This window comes from Mastigoproctus giganteus, chromosome 2 (genome assembly GCF_048544385.1).
Source record: "Mastigoproctus giganteus isolate SK-2022 chromosome 2, ASM4854438v1, whole genome shotgun sequence".
Lineage (NCBI taxonomy): Eukaryota > Metazoa > Arthropoda > Arachnida > Uropygi > Thelyphonidae > Mastigoproctus > Mastigoproctus giganteus.
In genome coordinates this window covers 213,427,655-213,444,649 of record NC_143576.1, presented here as the reverse complement: position 1 = coordinate 213,444,649, position 16,995 = coordinate 213,427,655, and the positions used below count along the sequence as shown (strand labels likewise).

The following is a 16,995-nucleotide window of genomic DNA, read 5'->3' as shown; positions in this document are numbered from 1 at the left end:
TTTCTGAGAAGAGGAAATCTACCCTCTTTACACCAACAATCAACCGTGTTTCAAACTCTGGCAAATCCTACGGTTTTCCCATACTCTGTACAAGCACGGGTTTGCAAGCACTGGACATGTTGTGAATAAATAAATAAATTTTCTGTTTATACTCCGGGACCGCCACACGGTCAGAGGAATTCGCAAGATAGAGAGAGAGAGAGAATACAAGAAACAACAACGCATTTAGCAGTCATGGACTTTAACCCCGGTTACGCGAGGCACGTGTACTTGTGACCCTCGTACCTGACCACTCGGCTACGGAGGCCTTTATACTGACTGCCATAGCTCAGCTCATTTTCTGTTATGCTGGAAAAAAACGTTCGTTCTCCACCATTGTGCGTGCTAGTTTGTGTGGGATATTTTAATGGTCATCTTGTGTAACTTAGAGCCCTCGTTGGTAGAATCGCCGTCCTTCCTACACTGGGTGGAAAAGACCTGAGTTCGAATCCTATCAATGACTCGAGGAATTTTTATGGACCTTTTTCACAACGCGGCTGAGTTAGTCGATCTCGGGCTAGGACAGCATGGTATTTTCTCCCGGAAACTTGGGTTTTTCTTCCAGCAAACAGCAAATCGACCACAAGACACTCCCAATTTACAGACACATTATATACGGCGCAATATGGCCCAAGTTGCTGATGCGCCTAAAACTCTCCAACAACCAACCAGAATAGCATAGCAGCAAACTAAATAAGATGAAACTCTACACAATGCCTATTAAGGACATCCGCCTGTTTTACCGCCGGATGTATTTCCTGAGGTCAAGCAGATATGGTGCTCCATATCCCTGGTTAAATTTTACGTTTTTTTTTTTTCGTTATTATTTCTGAGTTCATAAAGCATTTAGCGTTATGACAAACCCAAAAAAACATTTGAAAGTGGGAAGGGGAACATAAACAGATGGATGCAACAGAACGAGAAGGATTGAGTTGTTTTGAACAAGCGCTAAGGTAATTCAAGTCATATGCATTAATTTATGTTTGAAATTTTAATCTTTAAATCCTGTGTTTTATAGATAGTGAATAATTACGCAAAAGAAACGAAAGGAAGCAAAGAAAATCCTGGAGAAAAACATAACTCTACTTGAATTTCAGCTTAAAAATGCTTCAATAATTTTCTTGCACCATCAACAGAATTTGAACCCAAGCTTTCCAAATTAGGGAGAGAGAAAGAGAGATCAGAAGGTCCCTCACGTAAAGAAGTATGTTGTTTCTTTTCTACATGCTGTTCAAAGAGTGGTTATTATAACATATTAAGTCATTATGACCATCATCACGGATGCACGTAACGCAACAATAGTACACTGAGTGGACAGAAATCATGGGATACCTACCTATTAATGGGTAGGCCCACCTTTCGCCTGGATAAGGGCAGTCGCACGGCGAAGCATCGAGTCCACTAGTTCACGAAAGCGTTCCACAGGTATTTCTATTCTCGCTTGCTGCAGCGCCCTCCATAATTCCGCGCATTCCTGGGTGGAGGATCCAAAGCTCGAAAGGACCTTCACAGTATCCCAAAGATGCTCCACAGGGTTCATGTCTGGTTAACGAGGAGGCCATTCCATGGTGGTAAAATCTGCGGAATGCTCTTCGAACAATGTTCTAGTCACCACAATGTTCTTGCTCTGTGAGGAGGCGCATTGTCCTGCTGATAGAGTACATTGCCCTGTGGGTACACGATGACAATGAAGGGATGCAGATGGTCTGCAAGGATGAACACGTAACCTGGACCATTCAGAGATGCGTGTAGACGCATCTCTGAACGGTCCAGGTTACGTCTGGAAATGGGACTCATCGGATCAGAAGACCCGTTTCCAATTATCCAAGGTCCAGCGCCGATTTTCTTTCGCCAAGTTGAGGCATAGAATCCTGTGCCGTGGTGTTAGCAATGGGACTCTAGTGGATCGGCGGCTACCATACCCTATTGCTGCTAATGTCTTTGTGGAGACGTTTCTGGCATCTCCATCGTTGAAGACAGCGGTGATTTGTGCCGCTGTCACTCTCCCGTTGGCTGAAACAATGCGAGACTGACGTCGACGACCACGTTCATCTACCACCTTACTCCGCCCACAGCACTGTTCACGATGAGATTTCCATTCCGGAAATGGCTTATTCCCGATACACTCTTGATACTTTCGAACGGGGATAGTGCAATTTCTGTACCACCTATAGAGTGACCCACGCGTCGGGTACCCACTATCATCCCTCTTTCAAAGTCGGTTAACTCACAACGTTTATCCATACTGATATCGAATTACCGTCTACGTGAATGCAGTGATGCAGTGTACCTATATACTTGCCAAGCGGTGGGTTCATCCACTAGCGAGAGCGGTGACAGCGTCGCGTTGCCCAGGAACCAGGTATTCCATGAATTCTCACCTTTCAGTGTACATTTTACCAGCAAATTGTTTTACAGAAAATAACTCAGGCACTTTTTAGATATAAACACAAACAGATATTGTCTAAACGCACAGTCATGTATGTTTGGAAAAAATTACACGTATGCTCATGGTAAGTATTTATTTCGCCAATTGTATCTGATTCTGACAGTTACGCATTATTACAGACATAAAACGCTAGAGGTCTTCCAACAAAGTGTGGCCATTCCTTGATAGCCTCATAGTATTTATCACCGGGACACAACGTACATCGGGCATCTCTGTGACCGTGCAATTCGTAGTTCGTGTCAATGTAACCCTAGAATGAAAGAACAATATTTTTAGATTGACACCTGTTGTACATAACTAACATAAATAGTTAATGAATAACGATAACTCTTCTGGCAGTATATACTCAGCCTTTCCAAAAGTTGCCAATTTTATGGCCGATAAAGAGAAATGGACTTAAATTGAGAAAGAATGGCTGCAGGGCATATGTGCGAAAATTTGCTTTCAGCCAGAGAGTGATTGATTGTTGGAACAAACTTCCATCTGGCATTGAGAGAGTGGGTACAGTTTGAATAAATTTAAGGAAAGATTAAACAAATTATTAGAGGGGATGAACAGTTGAGGTGGGCAATTATTTTTTTGGCAGATGCCGTATAAGTTTGCTTCACTGGATCATTTTCAAAACGTACCTCATCAACGCCAAATTGTATAAGTTCTTGCACTGCATCCATCATGTCCTGACTCGGTAGCTTTTCCATATAATTTCCCATCACCGATATTCCAATGGAAATGTTGTTGTACTTTGGAGTGTGGGCACCTTCTCGGTTCCAGCCTCTTGACACGTAGACTCTGGCGTCTCCTCCAATCACGAAACTGTAACCAAGATCAAACCATCCTAAAAGAAAGAAGGCATGATTGATTTACAATTATCAAAAAGAGAAAAAAATATACTAAATAATTTATTATATTTTCTCTATTTTAAAATGGGATTTAATTTAAAAATATAAATAAGTAATTATGTCCATAGGTTGGGCAAACGTCTTGTGTCCCCGCTAAAGCTGGTTTTTGAAACATAATTAATAAAATACCATTATATATGTTATGATTATGTAACAAATTACCGAGGATCTCAGCGTACAGGCCTCCTCTTTTCAAGGGCTAAGATAATCCTTCATTTTCTTGGTAAAAGTTTCAGTAACTCCCTGTTTAAATTTGTCTATTGTCTGATAGCACTGCTGATGTACGTCTAACTTAATTTATGGGCCAAATCTAACCCACTAGGGTTAGATTTGGCCCATAAATAAATATATCTCTACATTTGCGTCTAAAACCCAAATATTCGTCTTCAAGGTCTTGTACTATGACATTGCACGACCGACCATCGTATTCCATCAGCTTGGATTGATTGACATGATGAAAGGATAATTTTGGGGGAAAACGTCAGTTCCTTGTCCATATTGTTTTCCCTTTATTCGTAAGAGGTGTACAGTTCATCCTTTTAAGGGATTATATAACAGGTGCCAAATATAAGATTATAGTACACTCACAATCGTATATAATAGACATTAAAATTTAAAAATTTCGTCTCCCCATCCCACCCCAACAAAACCCTCCAATGGTCTTGAAAAGCATTAATTTTCATCGTACAGAATTATTAATTTTAATGTAATTTCTTTAAATGTAATGTGGTTTTTTTTTATTTTTTCTTAAAGGAAAAAGTTATTCACAGCTCTTTAGACTACCAGAAGGATGGGGACAGATAATCTGCGAAACCCGACGTCATAACAGTACGAACTGACTCAACAGGATCTACGATAAGTGCACCTCAAATGATATGGTTCTGCAATATAGACATAGACTATAATCCTTAGGGACGCAACGGTATACCCTCATTATCAACAACCCCATGTTCTCTTTCCAAGGACACCAATATATAATAGATCTCCACTATGTAATAAAGGCTTCACTATTTATCATCAAGTGAAAAGAACATTGTTATTGTGCACGAAATTACCACTCATAATGAGGAAAACAAAGTAACGCCATAAAAATGGTTTTGAAATACCTCAAGAGGAAAGGAGAGGAAACTATCAGCATTCACTCTCCTTCAGCACTTTTGCTAAAGTATTCTTCAAACGTTTACCCAAAGTCATTTTTCAATAAGTAATCCTCTTAGGTAAGCTAACGATGAGTCCAAATTCGAATGCAATTAATGCCTTATAAAACAATTTCCAAATTCGAATGCAATTAATGCCTTATAAAACAATTTCCAAATTCGAATGCAATTAATGCCTTATAAAACAATTTCTAGTAATTGGTTATATGTACATTAATGGGGAAAATATTAGAAAATCTCTATAATATCTTAATTTCATCATATTATGGATTCTATGTGTTTTCAAAAGATGTTCGGTGTAATATTTCCTTCACTGAAACTCCACCAGTTCCTTCAATGAACAGAGCGACCGATTTTACACATGCATTTGGCATTCCAAAGATATCCACAAATGTTGAAATAGAACTAAAATCTGAAGACTGGAGATCATTACAATTATCGAAGGTATAATTCACAAGCGATGCTGTTAACGACTGCATGACTGTCTCTGAAATTGGCAAATGGCGTTCTTCTATACTTAAATGCTATCCTGGACGCCATCGCTTTACTGGAATCATTTGCAAAGGACTACGCTGTGACTAGTGTAAGACGTCTTTCGCCAATGCATCTATTGTCTTTATTAATAATCTATGATGTAGAACGTAAATTAATCATTCCTGCTAATGGTTTGATTAATTTCACTAGTTCTAAGCTTAGGTACATTCAGAGGATACTAACTGTCCTCACGTCTGCGTGCACAAAGAGAATTTCACGTAACTGAACTCAATTGAACTGCACTAAGAACTGTTGCTGTCTTTGTGACTTCCAGAGTGGTCTGTTCCAATGATAGAGATCCTCTGGATGTCCTGAACTGTTAGATCGGTTGTCCTGGAAAGCTGTTAGCCCCCTAGATCAAATATTTCACGTTGAATCAAGCTCGATGGCAAATAGTTAATTACTAGACAAATTTTATAGCATTAAATTAGCTCTCATCAACAAAATGTTTTTGTAGCAATAGAAAACAACGCTAGCAATAATTATTCCGATATTTCATGAAATTTATTCGTTAATATGCTTACCTCTGTCGTCCATGTGGAAATTCTGCATCACTCTCATTTCTTCGGAGCAGGTGGCTAATGAAGAACACTCAGCCATAGCGGTATGATGGATGAACACATGAGGAACTGGTATAGACATATTCACCACTTCTTTCGGGGGTCTGGCATTCCATCCTTCTCTGCTGACAAAGTGGAGCGTGGCGGAAACTGAAAACATGAAATATTTTTCATTTAACACACACGCACAATGCGAAGTAACTCTAAATTTCATCGAAAAGCTGTAATTCTGCATTTAACAGAATTAAAGCCTTCGCCGTTAGCACGGTGGCTATAACCACTGTTCGCCCCCATCACCCCCGGTTTGTTTTATTCTCCTGGAAACTTGGGTTTTTAATCTCGCAAAATATGCAACCCGACTGTAGAATATACTGATGATTCATAGCCTTAGGTACCTTAAGTTCAGAAGTTCTTCTGAAGTTGATTACTTCAACTATCTGTGAGTTATTATATGAGTTGGGGAATGATATGCATGTACAGAATCAATCGAATTAGCCAATATTAATAGGATTTGATAGTTTTGAGGTTGCTTCTGGTAAAGACCTGCGATCTATATGCACGCAGTTAATGGATTTGAGAGCCATTAATTTTCAGGTTCAGTTGGATTGGATGTAATTTCGGAGAGAATATTATTATTGCAGATTTTGCTTAGTTTATCTTCAAAGAGAATGTGAGAGGTATGTTGTTAGATTCTATAGGTACTGGTAGTAGCTGCAGGAATCTATCATAACAGCCTATACAATTTAAAAAAATAACTGTCCGCATATAAGAGCTGTTATTTGCTTAGGAGAGCCCTGAACATTAAAAGAAATTTAGGAACGAGAAACTCGCCACTTTGATTTAATATTATTCTTCTTCACATAACACCGCAGGGGGGGGGGGTAGGTGTTGATATAGTTAAATGCAGCCTGGATATCCAAGTAGACGACCCACTAACTCGACTTACTCTTGAAATGCTTCCAGAAATGTCCTGAATTCGATTAGTTTTTAGCATATTTCATTTGTTATCAGATCGTTTTTACTGTTTGTGGGAAGAAAATCCCGAGGTTTTTGCAGGAAAGAGCATAAAACCGACTCCTGACCAACTAACTCGGTCCGAACACGGTTCCAGTAATGAAGACCCACAACCCACCGCATGTAAAGTATAACGTATCTGAAATGCAAGAACCACAAATTTCTAGCTTATCTAGTAACTGAAATATTTTTTTCTCTATTAATCTATCTACTTCACTATGCCCGTTAAACCCACGCTATAAGCTCCTGTACGTCTTGCTTAACAACCCCTCTACCGCGCAAAAATAATTACCAACAACTTACCTTTGACAACGCACAACTCGAGCATGAACAGCACAGAACAAAGATACATTAATCGATGCATAGCTCAGGGAATCTCTTGGGCTGTAAAGTAAGAAAAATATTCAGTCCTTAGTAAAAGAAAACTATCCCGTTTAGTTCTATTTATCTATTAGTCTATCTCGCTAGTGGTACTTCTACAACTTTTCTACTCGGCACGCTCATAAAAATAAATAGAATATTACTTAAAGCTCGTACCATGAGAAAACTGATGGACAAAGAAAGAGAGTGAAGGTACAGAGGATATTCTAATGACACCCGTAAACAAAAAGGGGTAGTTTTAAGGAGCAGCGATGTGCAATGGAACGAAGATTCTCATTTTCCACAATGCATTCTTTGTTCATTTTCACAATTGCGAAATTTTCATTTCGGCCAGTTACCCATGCATTCGAAAATGCCAAAATAAAATTGATATTAAAGCTTTTTAAAAGTGGTAATATATCATTATATTATATATGGGTAAAATTATAATTATAGGGACCGTTATAACTCCTTACCTGGGATGAAAATTTAATATTAAGTATAGGAGGTTGCTAATGGTTAAAGTTGGAACTGTGCAAGTTCAGCGGGATATGTTTATTTATATCTTCAGTACACATGTGCGGTTCGCACATGAGATGGATAAACCAGAAAAAAAACTGATTAAATTAAGCCTGATTGCTTAATTTCTAAACATCTTGCGATATCAAGTGAGAATTAGTTGAAAAGCTGATGGTCTGGGATTTTCCAAGTCTCTTGGAGCCTTTCCAGACCTGTTTATCAAGAAAAAGAAAGATAAAAAAATGAACAGAAGGGGTAGAAAATTTATTACCCTAATGATCCAACGCAAAAAATAAATGGTAAGATTTTACGTTGTCCCGAATTAGCCAACTGGAAGTGTAGGCCTCTCTTCCGGCACTAGGTGTCATGTGGGACAAACCCATTACAAGAGCGATAGGAAGACTTGCCCAATGTTGTTCCGCTATTTACAGGAAGTGGTAATCAAATTCATCTCGGCCAGCTGCAACATTTCACGGTTTAATCTTCAATTACGATGGTGCGCGTAATTTAGTAATATATACTTATTATCAGAAAGTAGTTGTTGATGTAGAAAATGTTAATCCCTCCTCTCCCTACAAACAACGTTTACCTTTTCTTTTACTGCTCTAGTTCATACGATTTTGTCGTATATTATGACACCCTCGTAGGCAGCCCAGTTGGTAGAATCGCCGTCCTCCCCACACCAGGTAGAAAAGACCTATTTTAAATTCCTTCGATGACATAACGAATTTTTATGGGTCTTTTTCACAACGTGGCTGAGTTAGTTGGTCTCAGGCAAGGGTAGCGTTGGTTTTCTTTATCCCTGAACCTCAGTTTTTCGTCCAGCAAGCAGGAAAATCCACCACAAAACACACGCAATCTACAAACATAATATATACGACACAATTGGGCCTAAGTCCCAAATGCGCCTAAAAACCTACAACAAACAAACAAAGAAATAGATTATGTCTGTACAAGCGTGTGTGTTCATTTACAAGTTGTGCAATCGAAATACCATAATAATTACATGATTAAACTCTACCTGCCTCTTCGGGAGATCAGCTAGTGACATTAGTGACGAGCCTCATTAGTTCATCTGACATCCATTTAGGCTTAAATCGTGAACAATATTTCTTAGTTGGTATGAAAAGCCTAGTAACTTCAAAGATTAATTCCCTGAAGGCTTCCCATTTAGAATTCACTGTTTTTAACATCATCAGGTGATCCTGTATAGAATTCAAAAACTGCCTGAGACCACTGTAATCACCTTTACGAAAACAAAAACCCTTCCCTTTGCCCTTGATGGTAGTTACATCTTCAAGGGTAAGGCGCTGCACCCTTCGCTTACCAAGAACGTCCTCCTTGCGTAATTCTCTACAGGTCTTTCGGTGGGAGTTTGTTGATCCAGTCGACACCATTCATTGTACACCTTAACTACAGTGAGCAACCGACAAGATATGCCGTTTTCAATATGGAAGCACCAGACGCCCAAGAGTCTCCCACAATCATGCCCTTTTGAAACTCCGTGATATCTTTATTACGTCCCATAACTGCTACTTTATTACTTTGACTTACACAACCAAATGAAAATTACCACTACTCTAGCGTACGAAGCTGTTCTGTTTTTATACTGCGAGCTATGCAGCATAGTCTATTACGAATGGGGTGGTTATAATTCAGTGATCACTCAGTGTAAATAATAGTTTCAAAGAATTTTACTCTTGGACTTCAGCAGAACACTCGACATAGTCAACAACAGCAACCTTCTGAGACAACATGGGATTTACTGGCTTACTGATATGGAGTTTTCCCTCTGTTACACAGTGGTTATAATCAGTATCCTCCACACACCAAGTGGAAAAGACGTATAGTTTCGAATTCTCTCAATGACGCGAGAAACTTTTATGGGCTTTTTCCATCCCGTGGCTCATTTAGTCAGTTTCAGGTGTGGATATCAAGGGGGGTCCTCCCCTCACCTCTTCCTCAGAGATTAGGGTTTTTCGCCTAGAGAAACAGATAAATCGACCACAAAATGCACTCAATTCACGGGCATATAAGTTAGTTCTTAAATGGACCTAATACGACAAGGTTTTTTCGTTTTTACTTCATAACAGTTGCTAAATATTAACTAACCCCTTTTTTATTCTCAGCAAGCTTTAATATTTCCGAAGAGTGCAAAGTTCTTCATGTAATACAATCGATTATTACCGAAGCCAAAAAAAAAAAAGTTTCTTTCAGCATTATCAACTTAAAATTATGTTGATTGCTTTAGCAGTATGAACATCGTTATATTGGAAGATTTTCTTACGAAAGAGACCCCCCAAGAAGAAAGAATAGTGAGAGGTATAGTAAGTTTCTGAACAGGCTGAAGTCATTCAGAAACAAACACTGCTCATTTCTGTCCGTGGATTTCGATATTTGATAATGTGCCACCTCCCACAAGCCATCTACGACAGTATTTGTCATTAAGGGCCAGTCTGTCGAAGTCACTCCATGCTTTTAACACTCCCCAGACTTTATTCAAACCAATCTTCGCTTGTTTGTACCCTTGGAAGTTCTGATAACGGTCGCTCTACCACATTGCATCTCGTGCAATGAGGTAGAACAAACTCATAAGCGTTTGCAGCCAGATAAATATCTACTGGTGTTAGTGGGCCACATTACGGTACACCTCGGTTTAGAAGGAAAAAGTTGTCGGTCATCAACCAAACAGAGGACCTCGTATTGGCTATCAACTGCACTATTTTTGAATGATATATTTTCTAATGCTGATTCATGGATTTAAATTGGCAGCTTCTTGGATCATTAAGCTTGGTCAGATTTAATATGAGTAATTAGAATACAATCACTGCAAAGGCAATGAAAAAACGAAATTGCTGGCCCACATTGTCTGCTAGTTCATGTTACACAGCTCCTCTAGTAGAAAAACAAATTAACAAAAATTGTTTCACAATGGCATCATGGCACTGGTAAATTGTTGATAAAGGTTAGATTGACTGGCTGAGAGCGCAGAGAAATTTAAAGGAGAATCGGACTCATTATCAGCCAAAAAGTACACTAAATCAATGAGAGAAGAGAAATTTTGCCAAACTCTTCTGTTTGCCAAACGTTTGGCATCAGCGACTCTGACCATTTTGCGCCTAATATATATATATATATATATATATATATATATATATATATATATGTGTGTGTGTGTGTATATATTATTTCTGTAAATTGCATTTGTTTCGTGGTCTATTTGCTTATTTTTTGGACGAAAAACCCAAATTTCCGGGAGAAAAACCATGACAACCTCGCCTGAGACCAACTAACTCAGCCATCTAGTGAAAAGACTCATAAAAATTCCTCACGTCATCGACGGGTTTGAACTCATGTATTTTCCACCTTGTGTTGGGAGGTTGGCGATTGGACTAACTGCACTACACGCGAGGGCCTTCCTTGCATTATTTCGCCGTTATAATATAGGGCAATATAGCGTACAACCCAAATTGAAAGTGTTAATTTATCATCGACAACTTAATCGAATTTGATTCTAATTGCTGCAATACGAGGACTGATCATCGCCAGATGTCCAATAGTTGTATTTTGGCTTTCAGGTAACTAACCAGTAATACTATATTTTTGTTTACAATGAAGGCAGTATGTCATTTTTCCAGGTACAGCACATGTTCACAGCACTGGACTTCCATGATCCTCGAACTTTTATCTTTCCGACTACTTAAAAGAAGTAATAAAGAATACACTAACAACTCTCACATATTGGAAGAATTGAAAGTCAATATTGAATGAGAAATCTCAACGATAACGGTTCCAATATTCATAGTAAGTTTCAACAAATGGTGAAAAGGGTTTGTGCTTATATTTGGAAAGAATGATACTTTCGACATTTGTTGCAATCTTTGTTATAATTACGTTTAAACAGGGTGCCAGTAAACCTCTTTTACAAAACTAAAACATGATTATGTAAATGTAAATAGGATTCATGATATAAACTTGAAAACCACTTTCATATCTCAAAGTTTTTATTCACCAACCGGAAATTGTGAACACTGCAGTAGATGCCACATAATTGCAAAACTGCTATCATGGGGGAATTTGGCCTTTTGTCACATGAGTTGTCACAAAGTCTATGGACCTTTTTATTTTCTTCTTTTTTTTTTTGAGAAGCTGCCATCAGAAGCATCGTGTATCTAGACATGTTACAGAATTTCCTTATGCTGGAACTGCAGGATGTGACAATGATGGCGATTTGATTTTCCAACATTAAGGAACTCCGCCATTTTACACCACGAATCGTGTCCCCCACCACGATTTTTGACGAATATTTGAAGCAATCGGCAGCGTCGATAAGAATGCGTGGCAAACATGGAAGGAATTGGATTATAGGATGGACATCTGAAGAGTAACTAAAGGTGTAAAGGTGTCCATATCCTCTGCCACCCGAACATAATTTGAGTTTATATCGTGTACCATCCCCTAATCACATAATGACGTTTTAGTTGTGTAAAGGTTTTTGAATACCCTTCAATAATAATTTAACTATAATTTATTGTAAATTGTATAATAACTATATTTATAATAATAATTGAAATAAAACTGAAAATATACTATGGATCGTCGCGTGTCTTGTTCAATCAACCCATACTAATCCTAAAAATTACAAAATGAATTCTTCATGCTCCAATAGTCATCTAAGTTCAACTTATCTTGAAACAGAGAGATTGACTTTTATTGCACTGTTTATGACAGTGCAATAAAAACCAATCTCTCGAGGCTCATTAAGAGAAAATTTCACAGTTTTTTTTCTCTAGAAGATTTTATTATTTTCATTTTCATTTCACTTTACATTAGTTTATACTATATTTTATATTATTTTATTTCATAAAATTATTTTTATAGTTATTTTAATTATAAATTATTATAATTACTTATTTTTTATCAAATTAAAATTTATATTAATTGATATATACGTTTATTATTTATTTATGATTATATATATAGATTATATATATATATATATATATATATTATTTTTATATTGTATTGTTTAATTTTATCATTTTATTTTATTTTTTTCTTTGAAATTTGTATTAACCATTATACTTTTTTAAAGCTGAAAAGTAAAAACATATCCCGATCATGAAGGAACTCAAAAATGATGAAAGAGAGAGGGAGAGGATGATTAGCCTAGGCTACTAATGTTTCTTAATCGGCGGTACTCAAGAGAAGTCTTTTTCTACACAACTGAAATTTTAATGACACCAAATATTAGCACTTATTATTATAATATAAAAATACATATTCTTCTTCAGTCTGCGCAGTAGCACAATGGTATCATCACCGTCCTCCACACACCGCGTAGAAAAGGCCCCGGTTCGAATCCCGTCAATGACGCGAGGAACTTTAATGGGCTTTTTTCCGTGACTGAGTTAGTCGGTCTCAGGCGTAGATAGCAAGGTTTTTCTCCTCCGAAATTGGGGTTTTTTTCGTCCAGCAAAACAGGCAAATCCACCATAGAACATACGCAATTTACATACGAGTCAATGTATTCAATTACGGGCAACCCTAAAATAATAATAATACTTATTCTTCTGCCACTCTGCTGTATTGTATTCTTGAAGAAAAAGTTCAGTTCCTAGGAGAAAAAATTGTGTAACTCTGAGATAAAAAAAATAATAATAATAACTCTAAAAATTCTCTTTCATTTACTGGATTCGAATTCGGTTATCGTGAACGTATTTCCACCCGATGTGAAAACACATTGATTATAACCACTGTGTTGCCCATGTGGGCTTGGTGACTACAATCGCAAGTTTATTTATTGCCTAGAGGCAATTTTTTTCTAACCAACCAAGTATAATTTAAGTTTTTTAAAGTAATAATAGAACCAAAAAAAGAAAAAAAAACATTTGGAGACACACCGGGAACATATATTTATTATTTTATTTTTTGAAAAGTACAGTACCTTCGTTATATATATATATATAAAAAAGGTTGAAAAATACTGATCTAGACACTCGTGTCACTAGATGGCGATATAATCGATTCGCAGCATTCATTAGTTCAAAAAAACGTTCATAAACTTCTCCAGAATAATAAATAGCGAGCTACAGTATAATGTTAAATTTATCGACATTATTTTATATACAAGATTATAACAGAACGTTTTATTGCATTGCCTATGACAGTGCAATAAAATCCTGGTTTGATGCCCAACTAAAGTTTTTATTTATTTATTTTTTTTAAAATTAAACTCTTTGCAGAATAAATACAATATAACCCACTCCGAAGTTCAATACAATATGCATCAAACTTCGCAGTGAATACACTGAAAAAAAAAATAATAATAATCATAACATAATCCCTAATATATGTGTAACATATTCTAGTGATTGGACGCATAGGGGAAAACCCAAATATTTCGACAATATCCAAGTAAAAAATATTATTTTGTGCTGTCTGTTTACTCAGCTGCCATACATTGATAAACCATAACACGTAACACACATTTCGCAACACTTAGCGCCCTCTCTGGTTGATATCAGATATTAGTTGAGACATATATTAATTATTTTATTTTATTAATTATTTTGTATTTATTTATTTTTATTAATTTTAACTCAAAGCGAGTCGAATAGATACATAAATATTACAAACGTATTTAAAAGTTATTTACAACACGGCATACACTTATTAATAATTAAAAAAGCCAGATAAAATGTTTTATTAGGTTTTTTTAAAGCTTTGACGTCTAGAAAATCTTTAAATAAGACTACGCATCTATTACTGTAAGAGATATTACTATATAATTATAGTTTATCCTTATATCTCTATCCCTCATTGTTAATTTATCTAGTGCAAATGATTTCCTCCAACCTTTATCTTATCGAAGTACTGTATTTCAGGCAGTTTATCTTCACGCAAGTTTGCCATTATACGAATGTTTTTGTATTACTTTGATCGGTTGTAATAATGTTGAGTAGATTGAATGAAATAAACTGAAAAAAAAACTCTAAAAATTCTTACTTAGAATTAGAGATATTAACCAAGAATTCCAAAAATTCTTGGTTAATATTTCAGTACAAATCCAGCGTTCAGCATAACTACTATTCACAATTATGCTTATTTTGCAAAACTATCCATAACCAAAAATTATTTAAATAGATTTACTTATGGATTCCTAAAAAACTGACTGTAATGCATCTGCCAGTTTTTAAGAAAATTCAAAAATTGTATTCTTCCTCTCCCAAAAGAAGCCATGTTCACCAAAATGTGTGATCCATGTTTTTAAGCGATGATTCTAAAAGACGATGTGGAATTAACATAGAAGCCTGGAAGTCGCTACGAGTTGCTCGTACATCCATGTATCAGCAGTCAAAGGCTGTAAAATAAACAGATCATTTCATATTTGGAATGACAACAAAATAAGAACTAAGACCTTTTCTATTTTAGGGGCTGCATTTTTTTTTTTTTTTTTTTTTTTGTTTGCTTTCAGATATTTAGAAGTCTTGACATGGCCCCGAGGGTAAGATATCTTTAAAACCTTCAGATGCTACGTTTAGAAACTCTGAAACATCTTCATAAATGTGTAATAGTATGTCACAAATAATAGTAGCTTTAATTGAAAAGGAATTCAAGAAACACTGCTGGGGAATGATTAATGACCCTTAAACACTAACAAATCTCAAATTACGACTTTTAAAGAACAATACGATAAATTCTGTTTCACCGATTTTGCAATATCATTAATGCGCCTAATATTTTCAAAATAAGATTTATAGATAACATTCCTTGATTTTAGGTTGGTTGGTTGAGCTGTTTAGAACATGTGCAGTGGTACATGTTCGATACCTCAGAGGATCTCTGAGGTATCGAGCCTGTAAATTGCCTGTAAATGGTGTTTTTATTTACTTATTTTTTCACAGATGCTGCCTAAATACCAAATCTACTAGTACAAGCTGAAGTCCAGCTTTGAACCCAGAAAAATATCGAAAAGGAAACTCATGAAAGTTTGAAAGTGAATAGTTTAGCTTCGTTTAAGCAGTTTATCATCTTTAGGCAGTGAGTTCACAGCATTTCGGGGAGCTTTGCTGATACGATTATCACACACAACAAAAAGTTAGATCTGATGGCTTTTTACCTTGCAGATAACATTCTAAAAAGGTCCATAATTCTATGAATAGAGCATTTTATTCAAAAATATCAAACTTAAACAATAAATAAATAAGTTTTATTATAAGGGCCATTGAAAATTTTAAAAAGATCGATCAAAATTATCATAACTGTAACAAGTAGTTCAAGTTTACATAACGTGAAAATAAAATATGCAGACTAATTACAGAAAAAACCAGCTATAGTGGGTCTTTCTACTAATATCTAAACGTCAGCTCATCATATCGATTAAAGTAAATTGAACTCTATTGTTCTCAACCAATAAAATGCATCCTTTTATCCTTGGTTCAAAGTTTCCGAAGATAATTTGTTCATTCCTAAGAATCATTAAAAGTTCTTTGTCTGAGAGTCTAATAAACATCCAGAAGGGAAAAATACTTAAAATACCTTGCAAACAGTGAAGCTGCCTTAGATAGCCAATGTCCGAATTAGGTAACCTACATAGCCTTTGCATAGTGCGAAACAGACTAGCACAAATTAAATGGGTTCTTCGCACAGTGAAAATCAAACACTGGGACAAGGGCACCCGCCTTTAATGACCTTTTTGATAAGTGTGACGGTAAACATTGACCTATCTTCGATAGGGAGAAAGCTAGAAGAGAGAGAAAGACAGAGAGGAAGCATGATTCCTATTCAGGGTATGCAGCCAGGGATAACCTGACTTATTGAAAACGAAATACAAAACCAATAAAGGTGGACCATTCTTTCTAGCGGAGGGGGTGGATGGATGGAGGAATTTCGAATTCTGTCTCAAGTTACATTTTAATAGCTTTAATAGATCTAAATAATAGATCTACGTCCTATTATTTATTGTTAATTCGAGATAATATTGCTTGGAAAAAAATGCTAATAATAATAGTACCAGTTTTCAAAATGGCAGTCGCTTAAATGTTAAATGACTGATGTATATATGATAAAAATACTCACTTTAAGAAGAACCTGGTAGTGTCGGTACCAGTGCTGACGCAGAACGTTGCGAATATGAGAGGAATAATTTAATGTCGGATTTTAAATAAGTTAAGGCTTATCATTATACAAAAATATTACAATACAGCACAAAAAGGTTCCTCGCCATTGGAGGTGCAAGTTGAATCAGTGGAGAAAATTATTTCGCAAAATACATATAATGAAAAGATATAAAAACACAAAGATTTCCTTCAATTTGCAGACAGGAAGTGCCTTTCAAATTTCTACATGAATTCTTTCCAACAATGTTACATTACAAATATAATGACAGAGGGAAATTAGCCTGTGTACATGTGCGCACGTGTACATGTGCGCATGACAAACACACACAGACGAATGCGAAT

At 36.3% G+C, this 16,995-nt stretch overlaps 1 protein-coding gene across 3 annotated transcripts; it reads right to left on the bottom strand.

Annotated features, from left to right (window-relative positions):
• Positions 1 to 2,552: 2,552 nt before the first annotated feature.
• LOC150090047 (peptidoglycan-recognition protein LB-like) lies at positions 2,553 to 16,707 on the bottom strand. 3 transcript variants are annotated; one of them, XM_090368950.1, is made up of 5 exons: positions 16,613 to 16,707; positions 6,956 to 7,036; positions 5,603 to 5,788; positions 3,118 to 3,323; positions 2,553 to 2,738 (listed from the first exon to the last, which is right to left on the bottom strand). In XM_090368950.1, exons 2-5 carry the CDS (start codon positions 7,014 to 7,016, stop codon positions 2,592 to 2,594), a joined length of 600 nt encoding a protein of 199 aa, XP_090225076.1. In that variant the 5' UTR covers positions 7,017 to 7,036; positions 16,613 to 16,707; the 3' UTR covers positions 2,553 to 2,591. The 3 variants fall into 3 exon arrangements, with proteins under 3 accessions (XP_090225076.1, XP_090225077.1, XP_090225078.1); XM_090368951.1 differs by lacking the exon at positions 16,613 to 16,707 and adding an exon at positions 7,803 to 7,837; XM_090368952.1 differs by lacking the exon at positions 16,613 to 16,707 and adding an exon at positions 7,489 to 7,534.
• Positions 16,708 to 16,995: the final 288 nt, after the last annotated feature.